This window comes from Chelonoidis abingdonii, chromosome 6, assembly GCF_003597395.2.
Source record: "Chelonoidis abingdonii isolate Lonesome George chromosome 6, CheloAbing_2.0, whole genome shotgun sequence".
Classification (NCBI taxonomy): Eukaryota; Metazoa; Chordata; order Testudines; family Testudinidae; genus Chelonoidis; species Chelonoidis abingdonii.
The window spans coordinates 79,349,508-79,368,741 of NC_133774.1; the positions used below are offsets into that span (position 1 = coordinate 79,349,508).

At 41.7% G+C, this 19,234-nt stretch overlaps 1 protein-coding gene across 2 annotated transcripts in view; it reads left to right on the plus strand.

Moving 5' to 3' along the window:
- The window catches only part of SNX24 (sorting nexin 24), a 135,933-nt gene that overhangs the window by 58,799 nt on the left and 57,900 nt on the right, over window positions 1–19,234 (plus strand). For both annotated transcript variants that reach the window (XM_032790771.2, XM_075067173.1), the window contains exon 2: window positions 12,925–13,008. In XM_032790771.2, coding sequence (XP_032646662.1) covers window positions 12,925–13,008 — 84 coding nt within the window. The remainder of the gene's footprint in view (window positions 1–12,924; window positions 13,009–19,234) is intronic.

A 19,234-nucleotide genomic window follows, 5' to 3' on the forward strand; every position in this document is an offset into this window, starting at 1 on the left:
CCATTTCCTCCCACTTTCATAGGGAAAGGAGAGCCATTCTTTCCCTTCCTGCAATCGCACAGCTACCCCCTGGCCAGAGAATGGCAGAAGGGAAAGGATAGAAAGTGGAGGAAGAGCAAGAAGGAGAATCAGAGAGGAGCTAAGGGAGAAATTAGAAAAGGAATGGATCAAAATGTTGATGAGAAGGAAAACAAAGGCAAGATTGAAGGGCAAAGAGAAGATAGATAGATGAAAGAGAAAAACTAATGAAGAGGAAAAGAGGCAAAAAATGGTTTGAAGTGCAAGATAGAAGGTGAGAATGAGAAGGGAACTTTTAAAAAATGTACAAAATCAGAGTCAGAACAGATGCATCTTTAAGGTTAGTTCACTTTATTTATTCAAGTTTTTATATTTATTGTGTTTCACTAATGGAAAGAGGAGGGCTTATGTTCTAGGAGGAGAGAGAGAACCTTCTAGTCAACTGCAAGCCTATTGGTTATGAAATCAGGTGGTGGGCTTAGTGGGTTGACATACAGTCTATGAATTAAAGTAGATGTAATGACCACTATTGACTCTGCTCAAGCTAGGCTGGAGCTCACATGAGTCAGTTGTTCAAGTGCGGGAGACTGAAAATGCCTTCTTTCTACAAAGCATCTATCTCTGCCACCGTTATCTTTTAAATACTCTAGTTCCACATGCAAGCTAAAAGAGCTAGCACAACATTAGAGATGAAGGGCAGATCCCAGTGCAAACATCAAGTATTCTAATTACACTGATTAACAGAAGCAAAGAAGTAAGAGCACTGTAAATCCACTGAAGTGGTAAAGATTCTGGGATTTATTGCTTTTTTTAAAATTGCTGTCTGCACGCACTTCATCCAGAAGTGTCAAGAATGGATTTAACTATTGGAGTTCAAGTACTGGTTGAGCTCTTCCAGTTTCTGGGCACTGAAGTAAAAACAATTCCCTTGAAATATTTCTAAAGATGGCAGCAAAGCTAGCACTCTAATGGCCAGAAGGTGCTATACTACGCCAAGTACCGCTTCCTGCTTTCCTTGATCTGTGAGAAGAGAGGATGGTACCATTACTGGAAGAAGTTCTTAAAACACATCTTAATATCTTTTTTGAATTATATACATGAACCATCAGCCTGTGATGTTCATCTGCTGTACACTGAATCACTTGGACCTGAGCTTTACTTGAGGGCTCTGACTTGGTCAGAAGTCTGTCATGATATATGTAGAACAGGGGTTGGCAACCTTTCAGAAGTGGTGTGCTGAATCTTCATTTATTCACTGTAATTTAAGGTTTCGCGTGCCAGTAATACATTTTAACATTTTATAAGGTCTCTTTCTGTAAGTCTATAATATATAACTAAACTATTGTTGTATGTAAAGTAAATAAAGTTTTTAAAATGTTTAAGAAGCTTCATTTAAAATTAAATTAAAATGCAGAGCCCCCTGGACCGGTGACACTGTGAGTGCCACTGAAAATCAGCTCGTGTGCCACCTTTGGCACAGGTGCCATAGGTTGCCTACCCCTGATGTAGAATGTCCTTGATCCTCTTCTTCTCGAATAGAGGAAATTAATTGTTGTTTAGTTCAGCAGGATTTTAAACACATGATGAGAACGCTGCACCTACATAAACTCTAGTAAAAGAATGTAAAGTTGATGCAATTCAGAGTTTTTCTATTGAAAAAAACTGAGCCCTCATTCTTATCAAAATCCTTGACAACCTAATCTCTAGAGAGTCTCCAAGAAGTCATCCAAGTGTCCAAAGTGAGGAAAACAAGTGTAATATAGATAAGTCAGATGGTCTGGAAGCAAAAGAGTACTTCTAACTACAGTGAGAGTACCCATACTCCACCCAGCTAGCTTCAGGGAATCCCATTCTGCATCATGGAGACACTACTTGGACCAGAGCAAGTGTTTTTCTTGTATTTGACTGCTGGAAATCTCCTAGACATTCCAAAAGTGCCCTAGTGGCGCAGAAACTGGAAGTTTGTAAACAGCAAGGTCAGGTGATGTTTCCAGGGACTTGTTTAAAATAATGCAATACAGCAGCTCATAGCCTTCAAAAAGGTCATCGGTAGGTACCATTGAATCCACTATGGCAGATTTTGAGTAAATAAAATAACCTGAGTGTCACAGTTGCAGGGTTAATCTGCTGTACATTTGACTCCTCTCTAGTCTCTCTAAGTGCACCCCAGCCTGGTAAGAGGTCTCTTGCCTTCACCTGTTATGGAGTGGAATCCCATGATTCTCCCACTCAGACCATGCCCAGGGCAACAGCACCCTGTGTATCAACCATAAAGGTTGACTCAGCAGACCTGACTGGAAGTCTTCCTTCAACTCTTTATAATAAGGGTAAATCTCATCTATGCAGGAACTTCCTTGGGGTTTTGTTCTGAAACTATGGAATGAACTCCCTGAGGAACTAAGGATAATCACAGATCTCACCACCGCTTCAAGTGCAAGATGCACTTCTTTGATCTTGGCTTCTCTAACATGACTGCATATTAACATGTATATTAAAAAACAAGCTAACAAAATATGGAGCAAAATAAAACCAATAAAAACACCTCCAACCTTACTAAAACAAGACACTCCACTGCAGACATTTCTTCTCTTAGGGGAAGAGGGAGGGAGAGAACAAACATAGGACAATTGTTAATCACATCATTTAATGCACTACTCGAAAATGCTCAGATACTACAGTGATCACCAGTGAGAATAGAATAGTTGTGGCTAACAAGAGAGTGTATCTGAAATCTGTGCATCTCACTTTCAGTGGTCTGCCTAGCTGGAATTGATTTTCATGAATTGCGGTAACTGAGGTCTGATTTGGAAAACACATTTATCTGAAGTTATGGTGATATTATTTATCTTACTCATTATGTACTGATTTAAGAAAAGCAAAATGCGTACTGCTAAATGGGCAGAGAAATCTGGTTTGGAAATACCTGTAATCTGTTGCTTTGAAATGGGATACCTAATAAAATCAGCACAAGCATCAGAAAAGTAGAAGACCTCTGTTCAATAAACATAATCTGAAATTGGTTTCTGTGCCATTTGAAATAAACCCCGCCTGTCACTACTTTTGACTGACATAAGTGAAGATTGCTGTGTCATTGTAGCCTGAGTATAGTAAGGCTTGAAAGAGGCAGAGGTGAGTAACTCTTTGAAAGGGCATTTTTTTAAATTTGAAGTTGTACTGGTTATTCATAAAGCCACAAAGGAATGAACAGATACTTGTTTTATATTCTATGTCACTTGCTCTGAAATAGTTTATTATTTTCAACAGACATTTAGATCAGTATGAAGATCATTATGAGAGTATTGCAAGATGCATATTTTTAGTATCTCTCATCAGATAGGGTTGCCAACTTTCTAATCGCACAAAACTGAACATCTCTGCCCCATCCCTGGTCCGAGGCACCACCCCCGCTCACTCCATCCCCCCTTCCTCCATCGCTCGCTATCCCCCACTTTCACTCACTTTCACTGGACTAGAGGGCTCTTGCTGGGGTGTGCATTCAAGGGTGGGGCCAGAGATGAGGGGTTTGGGTGAAGGAGGAGAACTCAGAACTGGGGCAGATGGTTGGGTTCCAGGAAGCAGCCATCAGGTCCCTCCAGCCACTAAGTGCATGGGTGACCAGAGAGGCTCCACACGCTGCCCTCGTGCCCACAGGTGCTGCCCCTGCAGCTCCCATTGGTCACGGTTCCCGGCTAGTGGGAGCTGTGAAGCCAGTGGCAGGGGCAGTGCACGGAGCCTCCCTGGCTGTCCATGCGCCTCGGGGCTTGAAGGACCTGGCGCATGCTTCCGGGAGCCGCATGGAGCTAGAGCAGGCAGGGAGCCTGCCTTAACCCCAGGCCCCTGCTGTGTCGCTTACCCAACTTTTAACAGCCCAGTCGGCAGTGCCAACCAGAGCTGCCAGGGTTCCTTTTTGACCGGACATTCCGATTGAAAAGCAGACACCTGGCAACCCTATCATCAGAACAATTTAATCACAGGAATAATTTGGAAATCCAAGAGTTCAGTGTCTGCCTCACCTGCTCAATTTGTAATACAGAATTTAGAATTCTTACTCTAAAAGCACTTTGAGACCTATATATCTCAACTTATTCCTTATTGTTGTTTACATTTGTTTCTAAGGATCTTGACAAAAAGGTGACTGCAGTGTCAGTTGGGTTTTAAAAGGAAGGCATCTGTGCAACATTTGTGCTTTAGAAAAACACAAAAGTGTCAGATCTTCTAGCATCTTAGTTTGGCTTTATTTCCATAGTCTGCATTACCTTGGCAAGGAGAAGCTTTGTAATTAGGAGAGCCAAGTAAGTTATTTTTCAGGAAATGACAGACACGTTCCTATGGGATTTATGAAGCATGTGTTTGAAAAAGATTGGTGAAAGTGAGTGGAAAAAAATCCTGAGTGCTGGCTCTTATATGCCAGCCACCTTTTTCATGCAGAAACATTGGTAGTTCCACAGGAGACTCCCTACAGTTTCCCACTTAGTGAGAATTAGTGTCTCTGGGATACCACAAGGAACATATGTTGTTCTACCTCTCTCTCTCAGAGGCCATCTTTACAAAGATTGCCCCAGAGTCCTGTGTCTTTTATACATAATCACTTCAGGTACTAGTCTGTTTTGTGGATGAGGAAGTTGATATTGGAAAAGAGCATGACACAAAGAATATCCATAATTATTTTATTATACCGTTGGCGTACTTTACAAAACACTTTTTAGATAGGTCCCTGTGTTAAAGAGGTTACAGTCTAATTTGGTGTGAATACAAAACTATAGGCGGGTATAGGAGTCTTGGATCAGTGACCTGAAGGTTAAATAAAAGAAATGAGTTTTAAGTTGAGATTTGAAGTAAAAGACGCATATGTGAATGTTTTAAATGCCAGAATATTTTAAAACATTCTTAACACAGAATTTCAGTCAGGATAGCATTGTGATAATATGGATTTGTCAAGGGAATTTTAAAGACAACAAAGCCTTCTTGTTGGATTTAGAGTTAATGATAAAAATTAATTTATTTATATTAGAAATAGTAAAAATGTTCCTCCTGGTCAATGTCCATTGATTGCTTCATAGAATTGGGAGCGATTTGAATACATTTATTTTCCATGAATTAAAAGAACAGTTTTCTGTAATCTATCTCCTTGTGTTTTGATTCTGGACAAAGCAATGCCATAATAAAAATACTTAATACAAATAATAATAAATATTTAACCCCTCCCCCAAAATGCAACACCTGTACCTGTGTGATTATTTATGTGTGTCACTGTTGTGCCTAGGAGCCCCAGGTATGGACCAGGACCCATTGTACTGGGTGCTGTACCTATCTGCAGCTAGTTATATGCTAGAGCAGCCATGCAACTGCTGTTATTTATGCTTACGATTGGATCAGCCAGTGGTTTGCCCCAGGATCAGTGAAATGCAGTCTAGGTATAAAACCAACTCTGGTTCCACCTACACACCCTGGTCTTGCAGTGAGCATAGCCCAACTGAACCTGAGAAAATGTACCATTGTCTGAACATTAATGAAACACTAAACATGTGGAAATCCTATTAGTGCTCCCTGGACCGTAGCTACCATTTCAGTTGTTCTGGAATTTCTTCCATATGGCCATGACAAAGGTTTAAGGTTGAGCTGCTTGAGATCTGAATGCATTAGCTATTCTTCAGTCAAAAAGTCTGTCAGGCATGCTGAGACTTTTAAAGGGATGTAGTTATTTCTGTAAGTCATACATTAAATGGTATTGGTAAGCTCAGCCCTAATAGAAATATGACTTTTGTAAATTTCTTCTCAGTGCTTCTGGTTTTTGTATAACTCTCCTCATCTTGTACAAATTCTAAACCAGGATGCTACAAGTCTGTCCTTCTACTGAAAGGTTGTTTGTACAAGTTTATATCATTTATAAAGTATTAAAATATATATTATACAATGCATATGAATGCATACAAACTAATCATACTTAAATATTGTGCAATTTAGATGTGTATAATACCTGTATATTTCCTCATCTTAGACAACTAAAATTTCTGTCTCAAACAGTGCATTTCCTTGCACCAAAACTAAATAGAATTTGTTTTGAAATAGTAACATTGTTAACGACCTGCTAAGCGCTCCAACCTGGCCATGTCTCTTCCTGTTGTGTGGAAAAGGTGCCTCTGGTCCAACAAGGGATAATATGTGAATAAAACTCATGTTCACTGGAACATAGTTAAGTGTGGTTTTGCATCAGGTTATCTCTGGTTCACTCATATTGTAACAACCAATGATTAACAATCATTTTAGCTTTTTATTAAAGATACAGGAAAAGAAGGAAAAACAGTTAATACTTCATATTTCAAATGGTTTAAGCGGGGGTGGTCCACCTGAGCCTGAGAAGGAGCCAGAATTTACCAGTGTACATTGCCAAAGAGCCACGGTACACCTCTACCCTGATATAACGCTGTCCTCAGGAGCCAAAAAATCTTACTGTGTTATAGGTGAAACCGTGTTATATCGAACTTGCTTTGTTCTGCTGGAGTTCACAGCCCTGCCCCCCCCCCCCCCCCAGAGCGCTGCTTTACAGCATTATATCCAAATTCATGTTATATCGGGTCGCGTTATATCAGAGTAGAGGTGTAATACATTAGCAGCCCCCCTCCCATCAGCTCCGCCCCCGCTCCCGGTGCCTTCCGCCCACTGGCAGCCCCGCCAGTCAGTGCCTCCCCTTCCCTCCCTACACCTTCTGATCAGCTGTTTTGTGAGGTGCAGGAGGTTCGGAAGGGGAGTGGGAGGAGTGAGGGTATAGCAGGCTCGCGGGGAGAGGGGTGGAGTGGGGGCAGGGCCTGTGGCAGCGACGGGTTGAGCAGTGAACACCCCCCAGCACATTGTAAAGTTGGCGTCTGTAGCTCCAGGCCCGGAGTTGGTACCTATACAAGGAGCCGCATATTAACATGTAAAGAGATGCATGTGGCTCTGGAGCCACAAGTTGGCCACCCCTGGATTTAAGTAAGATTAAGAATATACTTTTTCCTTTCCTTTAGCTACAGAATGTTTGTATAGGGAAAAACTCTTGTTGGGCAGTTGGTATTAACTGTCCTTTTGGGGGAAAAGAAAAGAAGTTAGTTGAGATGGCAGGCAGCTGTAGTTGCTGCTGTTTTGCTGTTGTAAAAGTCTAGTCCCATTTTCTTGAAGATAAAGCAAGAGAAATGCACACAAAATGTGACAGAAAAGAACATCAAAGATAGAAAATGGAGTTTCTGTCTCTGTTGCAATTAAAAGTCAGCACCATCACTGCTGGAGAAACATGGGTATAGTTTTTGGTCATACTGGCCTCTATGTTTGATCATACCGGCCTCTATGTTTATCTCTGGTAAACAATGTCATGCTGTTTAGGGCAGTGGTTCTGAACCAGAGTTCTGGGGCACCAGAGAGGGCCTCAAGCAGGTTTCAGGGGGGCCTCCAAGCAAGGTCATCATTAGACTTGCTGAGGCCCAGGACAGAAAGCCAAAGCCCCCACCACATGGGTCTGAAGCCCAGGTCCCTGAGCCCCACCACCTGATGCTGAAGCTGAAACCTGAGCAATGTAGTTTCGTGTAAGCCCCCAGGATACGGGGCCCCAGGCAATTGCCCTATTAGCTACCCCCTAATGCCAGCCCTGGCTTTTATATGCAGAAAATCAGTTATTGCGGCACAGGTGGGCCGTGTAGCTTTTATAGCACGTTGTGGGGGGAGGCTCAGAAAGAAAATGGTTGAGAACCTCTGGTTTAGGACATTGCTTTTTGCAGCCTCAGTAGTCATGGGCTTACAGTAGTGCTGCAAAGGATGCTGTCTTGTCTGGCTAAGCCAGACTGCTGCTAGAAGGCAAAAAAGAGAGAGAGAGGAAAGAGAAGAAATATGGCAGGGAAGGAAAAAGTCAAGGAGTAGGGTAGGTGGGTGTGAGTACAGGAACCTAAGTTTCATATTGCAAGTATTTGACGATGTCATCAGTTCCCTCTCTCTGGCCCAGTCTGGTCAGGATGCCTTTCAAGATCAAGAAGATAAAGGCCCAAAGGTGTCAAGGTAGATTCCAGGGTCCAAGAAGAGATGGAAAGGTGGAGTGTTCTCCTTCCAGTCCAGCTGTCACCCCTACCACTCCCTTTCAGTGAAACCCAGATAAACAATGTTCAAAAATGGTGATAACTGTTTAGCATTAACATGAACCCATTAAAACACATTTTGATGGTGTCAACTTTAAACATTTTCTCCCGTTTCTGGAATCTTTTATCTCATTGTCATATCAACCCATTACTTGTTACCGGGAGCCTGGAATATGTCTTATCATGGTTCTCTTAACCTGTACAATCCAGTTTGTACAAATCTGTTTGTCTCAACTTTTGTAAACAATTCTATGTAAAAGGCTGAGTTGGATTTTTTTTTTATCTTGGACAACTTAAAGTACAGATCTCTGATCCTTGTTCCAGTCCCATTGATTTAGATGGGAGCAGTATATAGAAGGAGTTGTTGGTATTGGAAATAGTCACCTTTGTATCACCAATGAGAGAAGAGTGGTAAACACACAGTTTACTTTCACTGGTTCTGGGGGAAAGGTTGGAGGGAGAAAGGGATTTGTGTCCCCTTGAATCTGATTTGCCATTCCTGCACTCAGTGCTCCTTGGTGTAAGCTAGAGCAACCTTAGAGCTATTTTAGCTTGCAATATGGCTGCAAATGTCCTTCTCGGACAACTGAGAATTGTGACAATGCAGTGAGCTGAGAGCCAGTGGAGACCCATTCTGACAGCTCTGTGTGTCTGAGAAACCCCATTTATGGCCACTTTATGCTGCACCAGCGGAGTGTAAAGGGGCCAATGGGGAACCAAGAATTGGGCCATTATTCTATAAAAACTATAAAAGGGAAGCGGTTGGTGTCTTACTAATTTGTAGCTTGTATTATTATTGAATATTTTTTAATTAATTTTAAAAAATAGTTATGTAGATGTGTCCAACTTTGTTAGGACTTCCTACGATGAGTTCTTAAAACAGTATTTGATTTAATAGAGTCCAGCTCTTCCACCCCAAAATTTTGATGATGAGTTGGACTGTCATCCTTTTTGGCAGAGATGACAATTTCAGTTGGAGAAAGATATGCATCTCGTGCTCTGACTTCAGATCCAGAGCTGTTCATCCCACTCTTCGTTTTGCACAGATTAAATTGTGTTGGACAATCACTCCTGCATTAAGCTCTGTGCAAACAGCTTTGATAATGGTTGAATAGGCTTTTGTTGTGGCACCAGAGAGAAAGGATATATTTTATTTCATGGCAGAATTTATGGGTGGGTAGCCTTCTACCTGGTGCATTTAATAAAGGACACAGTAACATCACTGTAAACCTACTGTACTTCTTGCTCTAGCCAAGACTAAATGTGGATTGTTCACTCTAAGTATAATTTCTGTCAATATGTTGTAAGAGCAGCATTAGTTGTCTAACTACATGATTAATTATTACATTTTTCATTCTCAGGGCATTTAGCTATATCTTACATATAAAAAGTGATATGTCTGTTCAGAGTTATCTGTTCAACAGAATGTGAACATTCTTAAATAGAAAAGTAATTTCCTTGCACTGTTACAATTTTGTCCATAATTCTTCCTTCTTTATTTTGGCACTTTCATCTAGGTGCACCAGTTTCCTCACATTGTTTTTCTGTCCGTGCCTGCAATTGCTCAGTTAAACTATTGTCAGACTTGTCTATATTCGTTAGGTATTTTGTGTCTGTTAGGAAAATCTACCCTTCCTTTATACACAGATTTCTCTCTCACACACACATGCATTGCTACACCCTTGTTGAAAATAGTGACACAAACCTCATCTGTGTGCTAAGATTGTGAGTAGTGATCTAGTAAATGATAATGAGATAAGGTTGGAACTTCTGCAACCTCAGTGAAGTAATTTAACAATCAATACTCATAAGTACAATATGTTTTTCTATTCTTTAAGTTTAATTTCTGCTTTATAGGGTGCTTTGCTCAAACTTTATTTTACGTTTAAGTAAAATATTTAACTTGTAAAGTTTTGGGAATTGTTAAGACATTTATGGAAGCAGGATGAAAACTTTTATATACTCCCACATTTTACTGCTGTAACAATAACAGAATCACAAATTACTTTACATTTTTGCAACATAGGTGCTACAATGAGTAGGCTCAGAAATGCCAGTTAGAGAAAAATAATTTCTGAATTTATTTCATTTTAATACATGAGCAGATGCACTGTCTGTCTTTTAGACTTTTAGGCTACTGCATTAATGAAATCAGTGCACTTGAGCTGTAACATCCACTGTATATGTTCCCATTATTAACATTTAAGCTTGCAATATTGTTGTAAGTAACAGATGATGTGAAGGCAGCAGATTTCATTGTAGTAGAAATGACAGCAGCATCATGCACAGACACCGTTGAGGCAAATCTCTTATCGCCTCTATGAAAGCTGCCAGCTACTCTATTCTGCAACTGATGGATGCTACCTCCTTGTTCCCAATAATTATATGCATAGTTATTAAAATGTTCCTATTTCTTCCCTGGTGAGAAAATCTAAGCTTAAAAATGAAATACCAATTCTGGGGCCCTGGAGCTATTTACATAGTTCATAAACTAGTTCTGAAACATAGATCAGTTGGGGATAAAGTAGATATATGCACTGAAAAAACAGTCCATCCAGAGCTTTTCATTTCCTTCCCCCCGACCCCCCCACCTTGGGTCAAAATTTTACCTTCTGTAAGACCCATTCAACCCTACTGACTTCAAAGGGAAACAGATTTACTTCACTGAAGTTGCATGTGTGTGACTGAGGGCATAACTTGACTTATATGAATTTGTAATTCTCATGAAAGTTGTCTGATGGACAGCCCTGGGGACTTGTACTACCCAAGGAGCGGCAGCTTAAACTTACCCACCAATATGTCTCAGCCCTCACCTGGAGTGTTGTTTAGTCTTCATGTTCATTCCTTCCTTAGTTTATATGTTGAGGCTGCTAACCAGCTTGCCAGTTGAGACAATTTGTGTGTGTGTGTGTGTGACATAGACTGACTGAATGGAGACTATCAATTCATTTTATATAGATCACCACAGCAATTAAAAGGTAATGACTTTTGATCACTATCGAACTGGTCAGGTTCATATTCTAGTATCCAATTTTCTCAGCCACTTAATTCTCCAGAGTTCTTCCTATTTAAAGATGATTCATTTTCTGCATATTCAAAAGCATTTTGTCTCTTGTATTTCTGGAATGCTCTCTGAAAGAAATGCTACTTTGGTGAAGTGCTGCAATTAATTGAAATTGACTTATGCGCACATTATATAGACAGGATTTCCCTCCCAGCTACTTCTCATTTTAAAAGGTACAGTGTTTATAGCTTAGAAATTGAAATGTGTTAAATTAGCAGCTAACTTTACATTGATCTTTTAAAACCCCTCTCCAATACATATCATTTCATTTACAGCTGTGAATTTGTGAAATATGCCTGCTGATGTCTTGAAGCTTTTCCAGGAGCAAATAATTTCTGGGGACAGAGTTTCTGGTAGCCAAAAAATGGGTTAAGCTGCTCAAAGTGACTTGGATATAGTAAAACTCCTGTTATAGTGAAGTAGAATGAAATCCCAAATTGTTTCAATGGACTATTATGTACAAACTAATTCTGGTTATAATGAACATCTGTATATAGTGAAGTTGCCCTGCAAAATATTGTTTTCACTATGTAGATCTATCCATATTATGGCTCAAATTAAAGCCCATGTTTAACTTGGCTTCAGTAAGATTCTAACTAAATTGGTTTTTAACATGTTTGGCCAGCCAGTAAGAGTCATTGCATATTTGCATCATGTTTAAAAAACATGTTCTAGCAGAGAATCCACCATACGCTGAAAAATAGGTTCCAACTCCCTCCTGAATAGCTTTGTCTGATCCATGCTAGCTGGCCAAATTCTAGTAGAAATCATTTTGTCTGATCTGAGTGTGAACACAGTTTCCAAACTCATTTTAAAGAATGGTAGAGTGGGCCAAAACCTGGGTCCTTATGTAATATACTGTTGTTTAGTATAGCCTCTCACCATCCTTAGGATAATTACTTCCAGTATTTCCTAAACAAAACAGAACATGTGTAAGAATTGTTGGAAACAGCAGACATCCCTCTTTACATTGCTTTTCTACTGATCTTGTCTTCCTTTAATAGACTATGTTTTCACAAGCATTTCAAAATATTTCTCATTACTTGCCCTCAGAGCTTGAGCCAGTGACCTGAGAATCAAGAAAATGTCATTTTAGTGGCTACTAATTAGTGGATCGAGAGAGCTTCTTTGTCCGGCCTTTCAACCTTCCACAGGCAGCAGCAAAAGCTGTCATATGTATCATGCAAAGAAAATGAGCCTTTACCACATTTTTTCCATGGTGTAAACAGTAGAACAAGCCCAGCTGAGACTAGAGATGAATATGTAGGTTAGGAAGAAATTAACCTGCAATGTACTGTTTACATTTATTTCTCCTCTATTGTAGAGGATATAGTACTTCTGTCATGAGGAACATATTGTACATATGTGTGGCTGTTACCATGCAGCATTGTATTTGTTCTGTTTATGTTGTCGTTGCCACTTTGTTTTCTTCTCCCTTCAGTCATGTGAAATCATTTCTGTCAAGGATTATTATTGTATATTAAAAGCTAAAGATTAAAAAAAAATCCAAAGCTTAATTGCCTTTAAATGTATTTGCTGAACAAACTTATTAGCGGAGTATTTAGTCAGAGTCCTCATTAATCAATGTTGTACTCCAGTGTCTCCTGAGTCTTCAGGATTTTGGGGGATCAGCTACTGTAATTAAAGGAATGAAATACATCATGGTCACAAAATTAATGTGTTAGATGACTGAATGTTTTGAGTGGATGAAATTAATCTTTTTTTTAATTGATATTTTTACAGGTCTTTAAGATAGAGGTGCTGATGAGTGGAAGAAAACATTTTGTCGAAAAGAGGTATAGTGAATTTCATGCCCTCCATAAAAAGGTAAATTACCTCTCTCTCCTTTCTAAGTGTGTAACTTAGTTGATATAACTTCAGTTTTCTGTAGTTGATGTTTGTTTCATTTCTTTTGAAGCTGTGTCATAGACAGATAGTTAAGGGTTAATGTCTCTTTTACCTGTAAAGGGTTAAGAGGCTCAGTAAACCTGGCTGACACCTGACCAGAGGATCAACTGGGGGACAAGATACTTTCAAATCTTGGTGGAGGGAAGTCTTTGTTTGTGCTGTTTGTTTTGTTCGTTGTTTGCTCTTGGGGCTAAGAGGGACCAGACGTGCAACCCAGGTTTCTCCAATCTTTCTGAAACAGTCTCTCATGTTCAAAATAGTAAGTACTGGCTAGAAAAGGTGGATTAGTCTTATGTTTGTTTTCTTAACTTGCAAATGTGTATTTTGCTGAAGGGAGTTTTACCTTTCGTTTGCTGTAACTTGGAAATCAGGCTAGGGGGGAGGGAGTCCCTCCTAGGCTATTATAATCCGACTACCCTGTAAACATTTTCCATTCTCAATTTTAACAGAGATAATTTTTTACTTTTTCTTTCTATTAATGAAAAGCTTTCTTTTTTAAGAAAGGTGATTGATTCTCCCCTTGTTTAAGCCCCAAGGGGTGGGTCTGAACTCACCAGGGATTGGTGGGGGACAGAGAGGGGGAAGGTTAATTCCTCTCTATTTTAAGATCCAATGAGTTGGATCTGGAAGCCATCTCAGGGTAGCCCAGGTGAAGGGAAAAGTCTGGGGAGGGGGGAAAGAGGGGGGGATGGTTTATTTCTCCTGGTTTTAAGACCCAAGAGGTTTGGGTCTTGGGTTCCCCAGGGAAGGTTTTGGGGGAACAGAAAGTGTGCCAAACACTATATTTTGGCTGGTGGCGGCACTATCAGATCTAAGCTAGAAATTAAGCTTAGAAGTGTCCGTGCAGGTCCCCACTTTTGGATGCTAAAGTTCAAACTGGGGGAAAATACCTTGACAAGGTGTCACTGGTAATGTTAACTATGTGCATTTCAGGTAATCTCTCATAAAAGAGATGTCAGTATATTCCATATGTTTTGTTAACGGAGAGGCAGGTTTCTCAGGTGTTTCACGCTTTCTTTTCTTTTTGGTTCTTTTGTACCTGCCATATTGTTGTTAAACATCAGTAGAATCTTATGTCCACGATAGATTTATTCTTGTAAAGGCATGAAATTATGCATATTTCTGTAGAAAAGGACTCTTTTGGAGCAGATAATTTGTCAAACATGCAATTTGTTAACACTAGAGAGTTGGGTGGCTAAACTCCTGTATGTTGAGTTGAACTTGTGGTTCATATGTACCCACAAAGTTAGAGAAGAAAAAGACCTACTGTATCACAGTTCTTCCACTGCACTTGTTGCAATATTGAATGTATCCAATACTAAATTGATACTAAGTTCTGTTCCAAAGGCTGAGCATAGTGGTCTCATTTATATGTATGAGATAATACATTTTACCCACTAATTTCCCAACTTGAAATCCATTACTTTTTTTGAGTTGCTTACAAGGGTGTCAAAAGGAGAATGTGATTGTCCCCCATCCAATAGTTGGAGCTGGATGCTTCTATTTACATTTTCTGTTCTGAAAGGCAAACTTCTTATTCCATAAGTTTCTTCTGAAACAAGAAATCTGGAAAAGAAGCAGTTCACTGAAGGTCACAGAAAAGTGGAATGCGCCCGCTGAGCTCCTGTTTATTAGAGAGCTCTATAGGAATAAGAATATGATTTGTTTTGTAGATTTTGCACTGTAGTTGTTATATACATGCATTTCTTAACTTTTTTCTCCTTGGTAGATTGTGCAACTAGCTGCCATTTAAAATTTTCAGTTACATTTTCTTTACAATCCATGTTTATCTCCCAGTATTCAATTGGGGCCTGATTTTTTACCTTGTGCTCATGCTGATTATACCTATCAAAATCAGTCACACTATTCACTGAGGCCCCAGTCCTGCAAATAAATAAATAAATAAATGCAACTGGATAGCGTAGTGATTAAGAGCGCCGCTCTTTGATACGGGAGACCACCCTTTGATACGAGAGACGGGGGTTCAAAATCCCGGTTGGTACCCAACTTTCCAGTAGGGTTCCTTGGGCAAAAGACCCCCTAATGCTTCACCTGCCTACTTCAAATATGAGAGTGACACGAACTAGGAGAGTCATGCCGCTCGGAGCGCCCGGATTAACAAGGTCCGCGCCAGATGTTGAGGAACCAGGACAATCTGACGATAACGTGGGCTACTGGAACAAACCATTCATGGACGAGACAAGAGAACCTGGAATTGATGGAATGCTACTACAACAGTAGACCTAATGAGAGGGATATATGAAACGTATGAGGGACTGTGAATGGACAAAAGACCTACATCCCACACTTACTGAGAAACAGCTAGTTACCCAACGCTTCAAACATAGTAAAGAGGAAGCTGCTCTCACGCTTGAGATAGACCAACTCCACATTAGCATCCCAAACTCAAGAAGACTGGAAGACAAAGTAGGATGGTGCACCACACCTTGAAGCTGAAACTTCACTGCCACCCCCTCCATTGCCAGAGGCCACGCAGCTGATATGAGGCATAAGATCATGGAGAAACTAGCTACCAGTCAATCCTCGAGACCGATACCAAGGCTCAGTGGAGAAAGTTACATCAGATAGTATGTTTAGAAGATGGCCAATAGAGCCCTCATGACAATCTCCCTACTACCACCGATAATCAAACAATGAACTGGTATCACGCGCAGCGCTCTGTAATCCCTGGAATGCCTTGCTACACATCAAGAAGAAACAACAGTAATGTACCCACATTCCTTGGAAAATGAGGTTGAGATAAGATCAGGCGACTCCGGAGAGAGTTAGTCAGCTGGGTGGGAGACTACAAAGGGTGTAGAAGATTAAGGATAAGACTCGGCTTACTGAAAAAATACAAGGACCCCCGACCCTCCATCTGAAGCCCTAGAGACTGCTAAACAGAGGAGCTCACAGCACAGCACCAGCTAAGGGATCAACTAGAGAAGCAGAGGACCCAAAAAGAAATGCCTGTCTCAAAGACCATCAGTGTACTCCCAACTTCCAGTGCAACAACACAATAACAGCAGAGCCACCCAGCAGCAGAAACTGAACAGTACTGAAGAACATATGGGAGAAAGAGAGATCATAACACCATTGCAAAGTGGCTGCAGGACCTGAGAACGATCACAAGCGGAGCACTCCTCCAGAACAGACACGCAGTCACCATCACAGTAGAAAGAACATCCAGCAGCGGGTCAGAACATGAAGAGCTGGAACGACCATGGACCGACATGATTCAACACCTACTGGCTAAAGAAACTAACAGCACGCATGAACGCCTAGCAGCAGAGGATAACCAAGGCTGGCTAGCAAGCAGGCCTCCCACCCAACTGGCTTAACCCACAAGGAAGGACAGTGCTGATTCATGAAGACCCTCTGCAAGGGGGACAGAAACCGTCCACACTACCGCGCAATAACCTGCTCTCCCACCAACATGGAAAGTCCTATCAGGCATCATAGCTTGCCAAGGCTAACAGGACCACTATGGCCAGCTACATGAGCACAGCTAGAAAGGGCGATGGGGCAACGAAAACAACCCAGAAGCCAAAAACACCCAGTTGCTCAGTGATAGAGAGTCGCCAAGATCAAGGTCTGACAGAAGAACCAATCTGAGCACATACGCCTGAATTCACCACTAGGAAACCTACCTGACACTCAAATGGCCGCACACGGTGGATCTGTGAATGTCTGGCGCTATACAAAGTCAACAGGACACTAAGGACCTTCCTCAAGAATCAATTGGACTATGGAAGACAACACTGGAAGTCAACTCAAGGCAGCTTGCACAAGTGCCATCAAGTGCGACATATACCCAAGGTGATGCACTGTCCCCCGCTGCTGTTTCTGCAATAGGCTTAAAACCCCCTCAGCCAGATAAATCACAAGGACCCGGATACGGGTACAGGTTCAGGAGTGATACTACCATCAGCCACTCCCTCTACATGGATGACATCAAGCTGTATGCTAAGAAATGAACAGAGACATCGACTCCGCTAATCCACCTGACGCGGATTACAGTGAGGATATTGGGATGTTATGTTCGGACTGGAGAAGTGTGGCCGATGGTAGTGAGAGAGGGAAGGTAGTCAAGACTGATGGGCTGGAACTACTAGCGGGCCACATAGCAGACATACAGACCAGCTACAAGTACCTTGGCGTCCCACAGTCACATGAAGCCATGAGGAGGAGGCAAGGAAGACAGCAACATCCAAGTATCACCAAAGGATAAGAAGGTCTGAAGAGCCAGCTCAGTGGGAAGAACAAGATCCATGCCATCAACGGATACGCCCTGCCAGTCATCAGATACCCTGCTTGGTATTGGGAAGCTGGCCAAAGGAGGACATGGAGGCTGCTGATGTGAAAACCAGAGCTCCTCACAATGCACGGAGGTTTCCACCCCAAGTCCAACACCCCAGAGAACTGTATCCAGCGATAAGAAGGCGGGCGGGCTTGGTGAGCGTCAAAGCCACTGTCCTGGATGAAACCCGAACATCATGGAGAACAGTAAGATGGCCCCCAAGTGAGCTGCTGAGAGAATGCCTGAGGCAGCAGCAGACATGGGAGGAAGACCAAGCAGAAGAAGTGCCATGGCAAGACAAGACCTTCATGGGATGTACCATCGACAGATAGCTGAGGTGGCTGACATTGGGAATCCTACCAGTGGCTGGAAAGGCTGGACTAAAAGACAGCACTGAGGCACTGATCATAGCAGCACAGGAACAGGCACTGAGCACCAGATCCATTGAGTCAGGGGTCTACCACACTGAGAGGACCAAGGTGCGGACTGTGCGAGAGGGCCTCAGAGACAGTCCACACATAGTGGCAGGATTAAGATGCAGGCAGACAGCATACACTGAACGGCACAACCAAGTGGCTGGCATTGTGTAGACAGGAACACTGCACAGCGTATGGCTAGACCTCCCAAGACCAGATGGGAGATTCCACCAGAAGGTGTGGAGAATAGCGGGCTAAGATTCTGTGGGACGTCCAGATCGAGACAGACAGCAGGTACTGGCCAATCAACCAGACATCATGGTAATAGACAAGGACCCAGAAGACAGCACGGTGTGATAGATATAGCAGTGCCAGTGGACAGCAACATCAGGAAGAAGGAATATGAGAAGCTGGAGAATACCAGGGCCTGAAAGAGGAACTGGAGAGGATGTGGAAAGTGAAGGCCAAAGTGGTCCCATGGTGGGGTGAGCACCGAGCTGGAGTCGGCTGCTGGGTAGTGGCTCCAACAGATCCCAGGAACACATCAGAGCTCTTCTGTCCAGAAGAGTGCAGTGCTAGGACCAGCTAAGATATACTGCACAGAACCCTCAAACTCCAGGCCTCTGGTAGAGGGACCGACGGGTTGAGGAAGACACATACCAGCCATAGGGGTGAGAGGGATTTATATATATATATATATATTCACAAGCTTAACTTTACATACACTAGAGTAGTCTCACGCCTTACATTTTGTGAGTAATGTGTTTCATGATCAGGTAGTTAATAAGGTACTGCTCAGTGTGGGTAATGGTGGCAGAATCAAGCTGTTGATGTGTAAGGAGTACTCTGTTAAGTATAGTCATAACTGTCCTCCAGTTCTGGTTATCTAACTTCAGTGTAACTTCTGTAGTTGCCAATTTATTCCTGGCACAATTTAGTTCCTCCCTACGTCTCTGTTTCTGACATTTTTTCACTTACCCATTGCCTTCTTTGCTCTGCTCAAAATTTAGGAATAACTGCAGCATTTATGTCTGTGTTCTATTTTCAACTGCTTTCTTTCACATGTCTCTCTATACCAGGATCCCCTCTTGGATTTGGCATGCTGTGCCTCTACTCTCTTCATAGTCTTCCTTAAAACATACTGCTTCCATGGACATCTGTAAATGATCGTCCTTTCTTCTCTCCCCAGAAGTGCTAGCAAAAGAAATAAACCTCCAAACCTGGAACTATAATAAGACCTATTTTAGAGTTCACTGTTAACAAGTACTTGTTTTTCCTATCCCTGGTGTGCTCATTGCCTGTTTAGATTGTACTGTGAGCTCTTCAGGGCAGCAACCTTGTTTCTGTATTCATTTCCTTTATAGAGGTAAAGCACACAACATACTTTTTATAGCAAGTTCTCCTTCCTCCACCACTTTACCAAAGACGT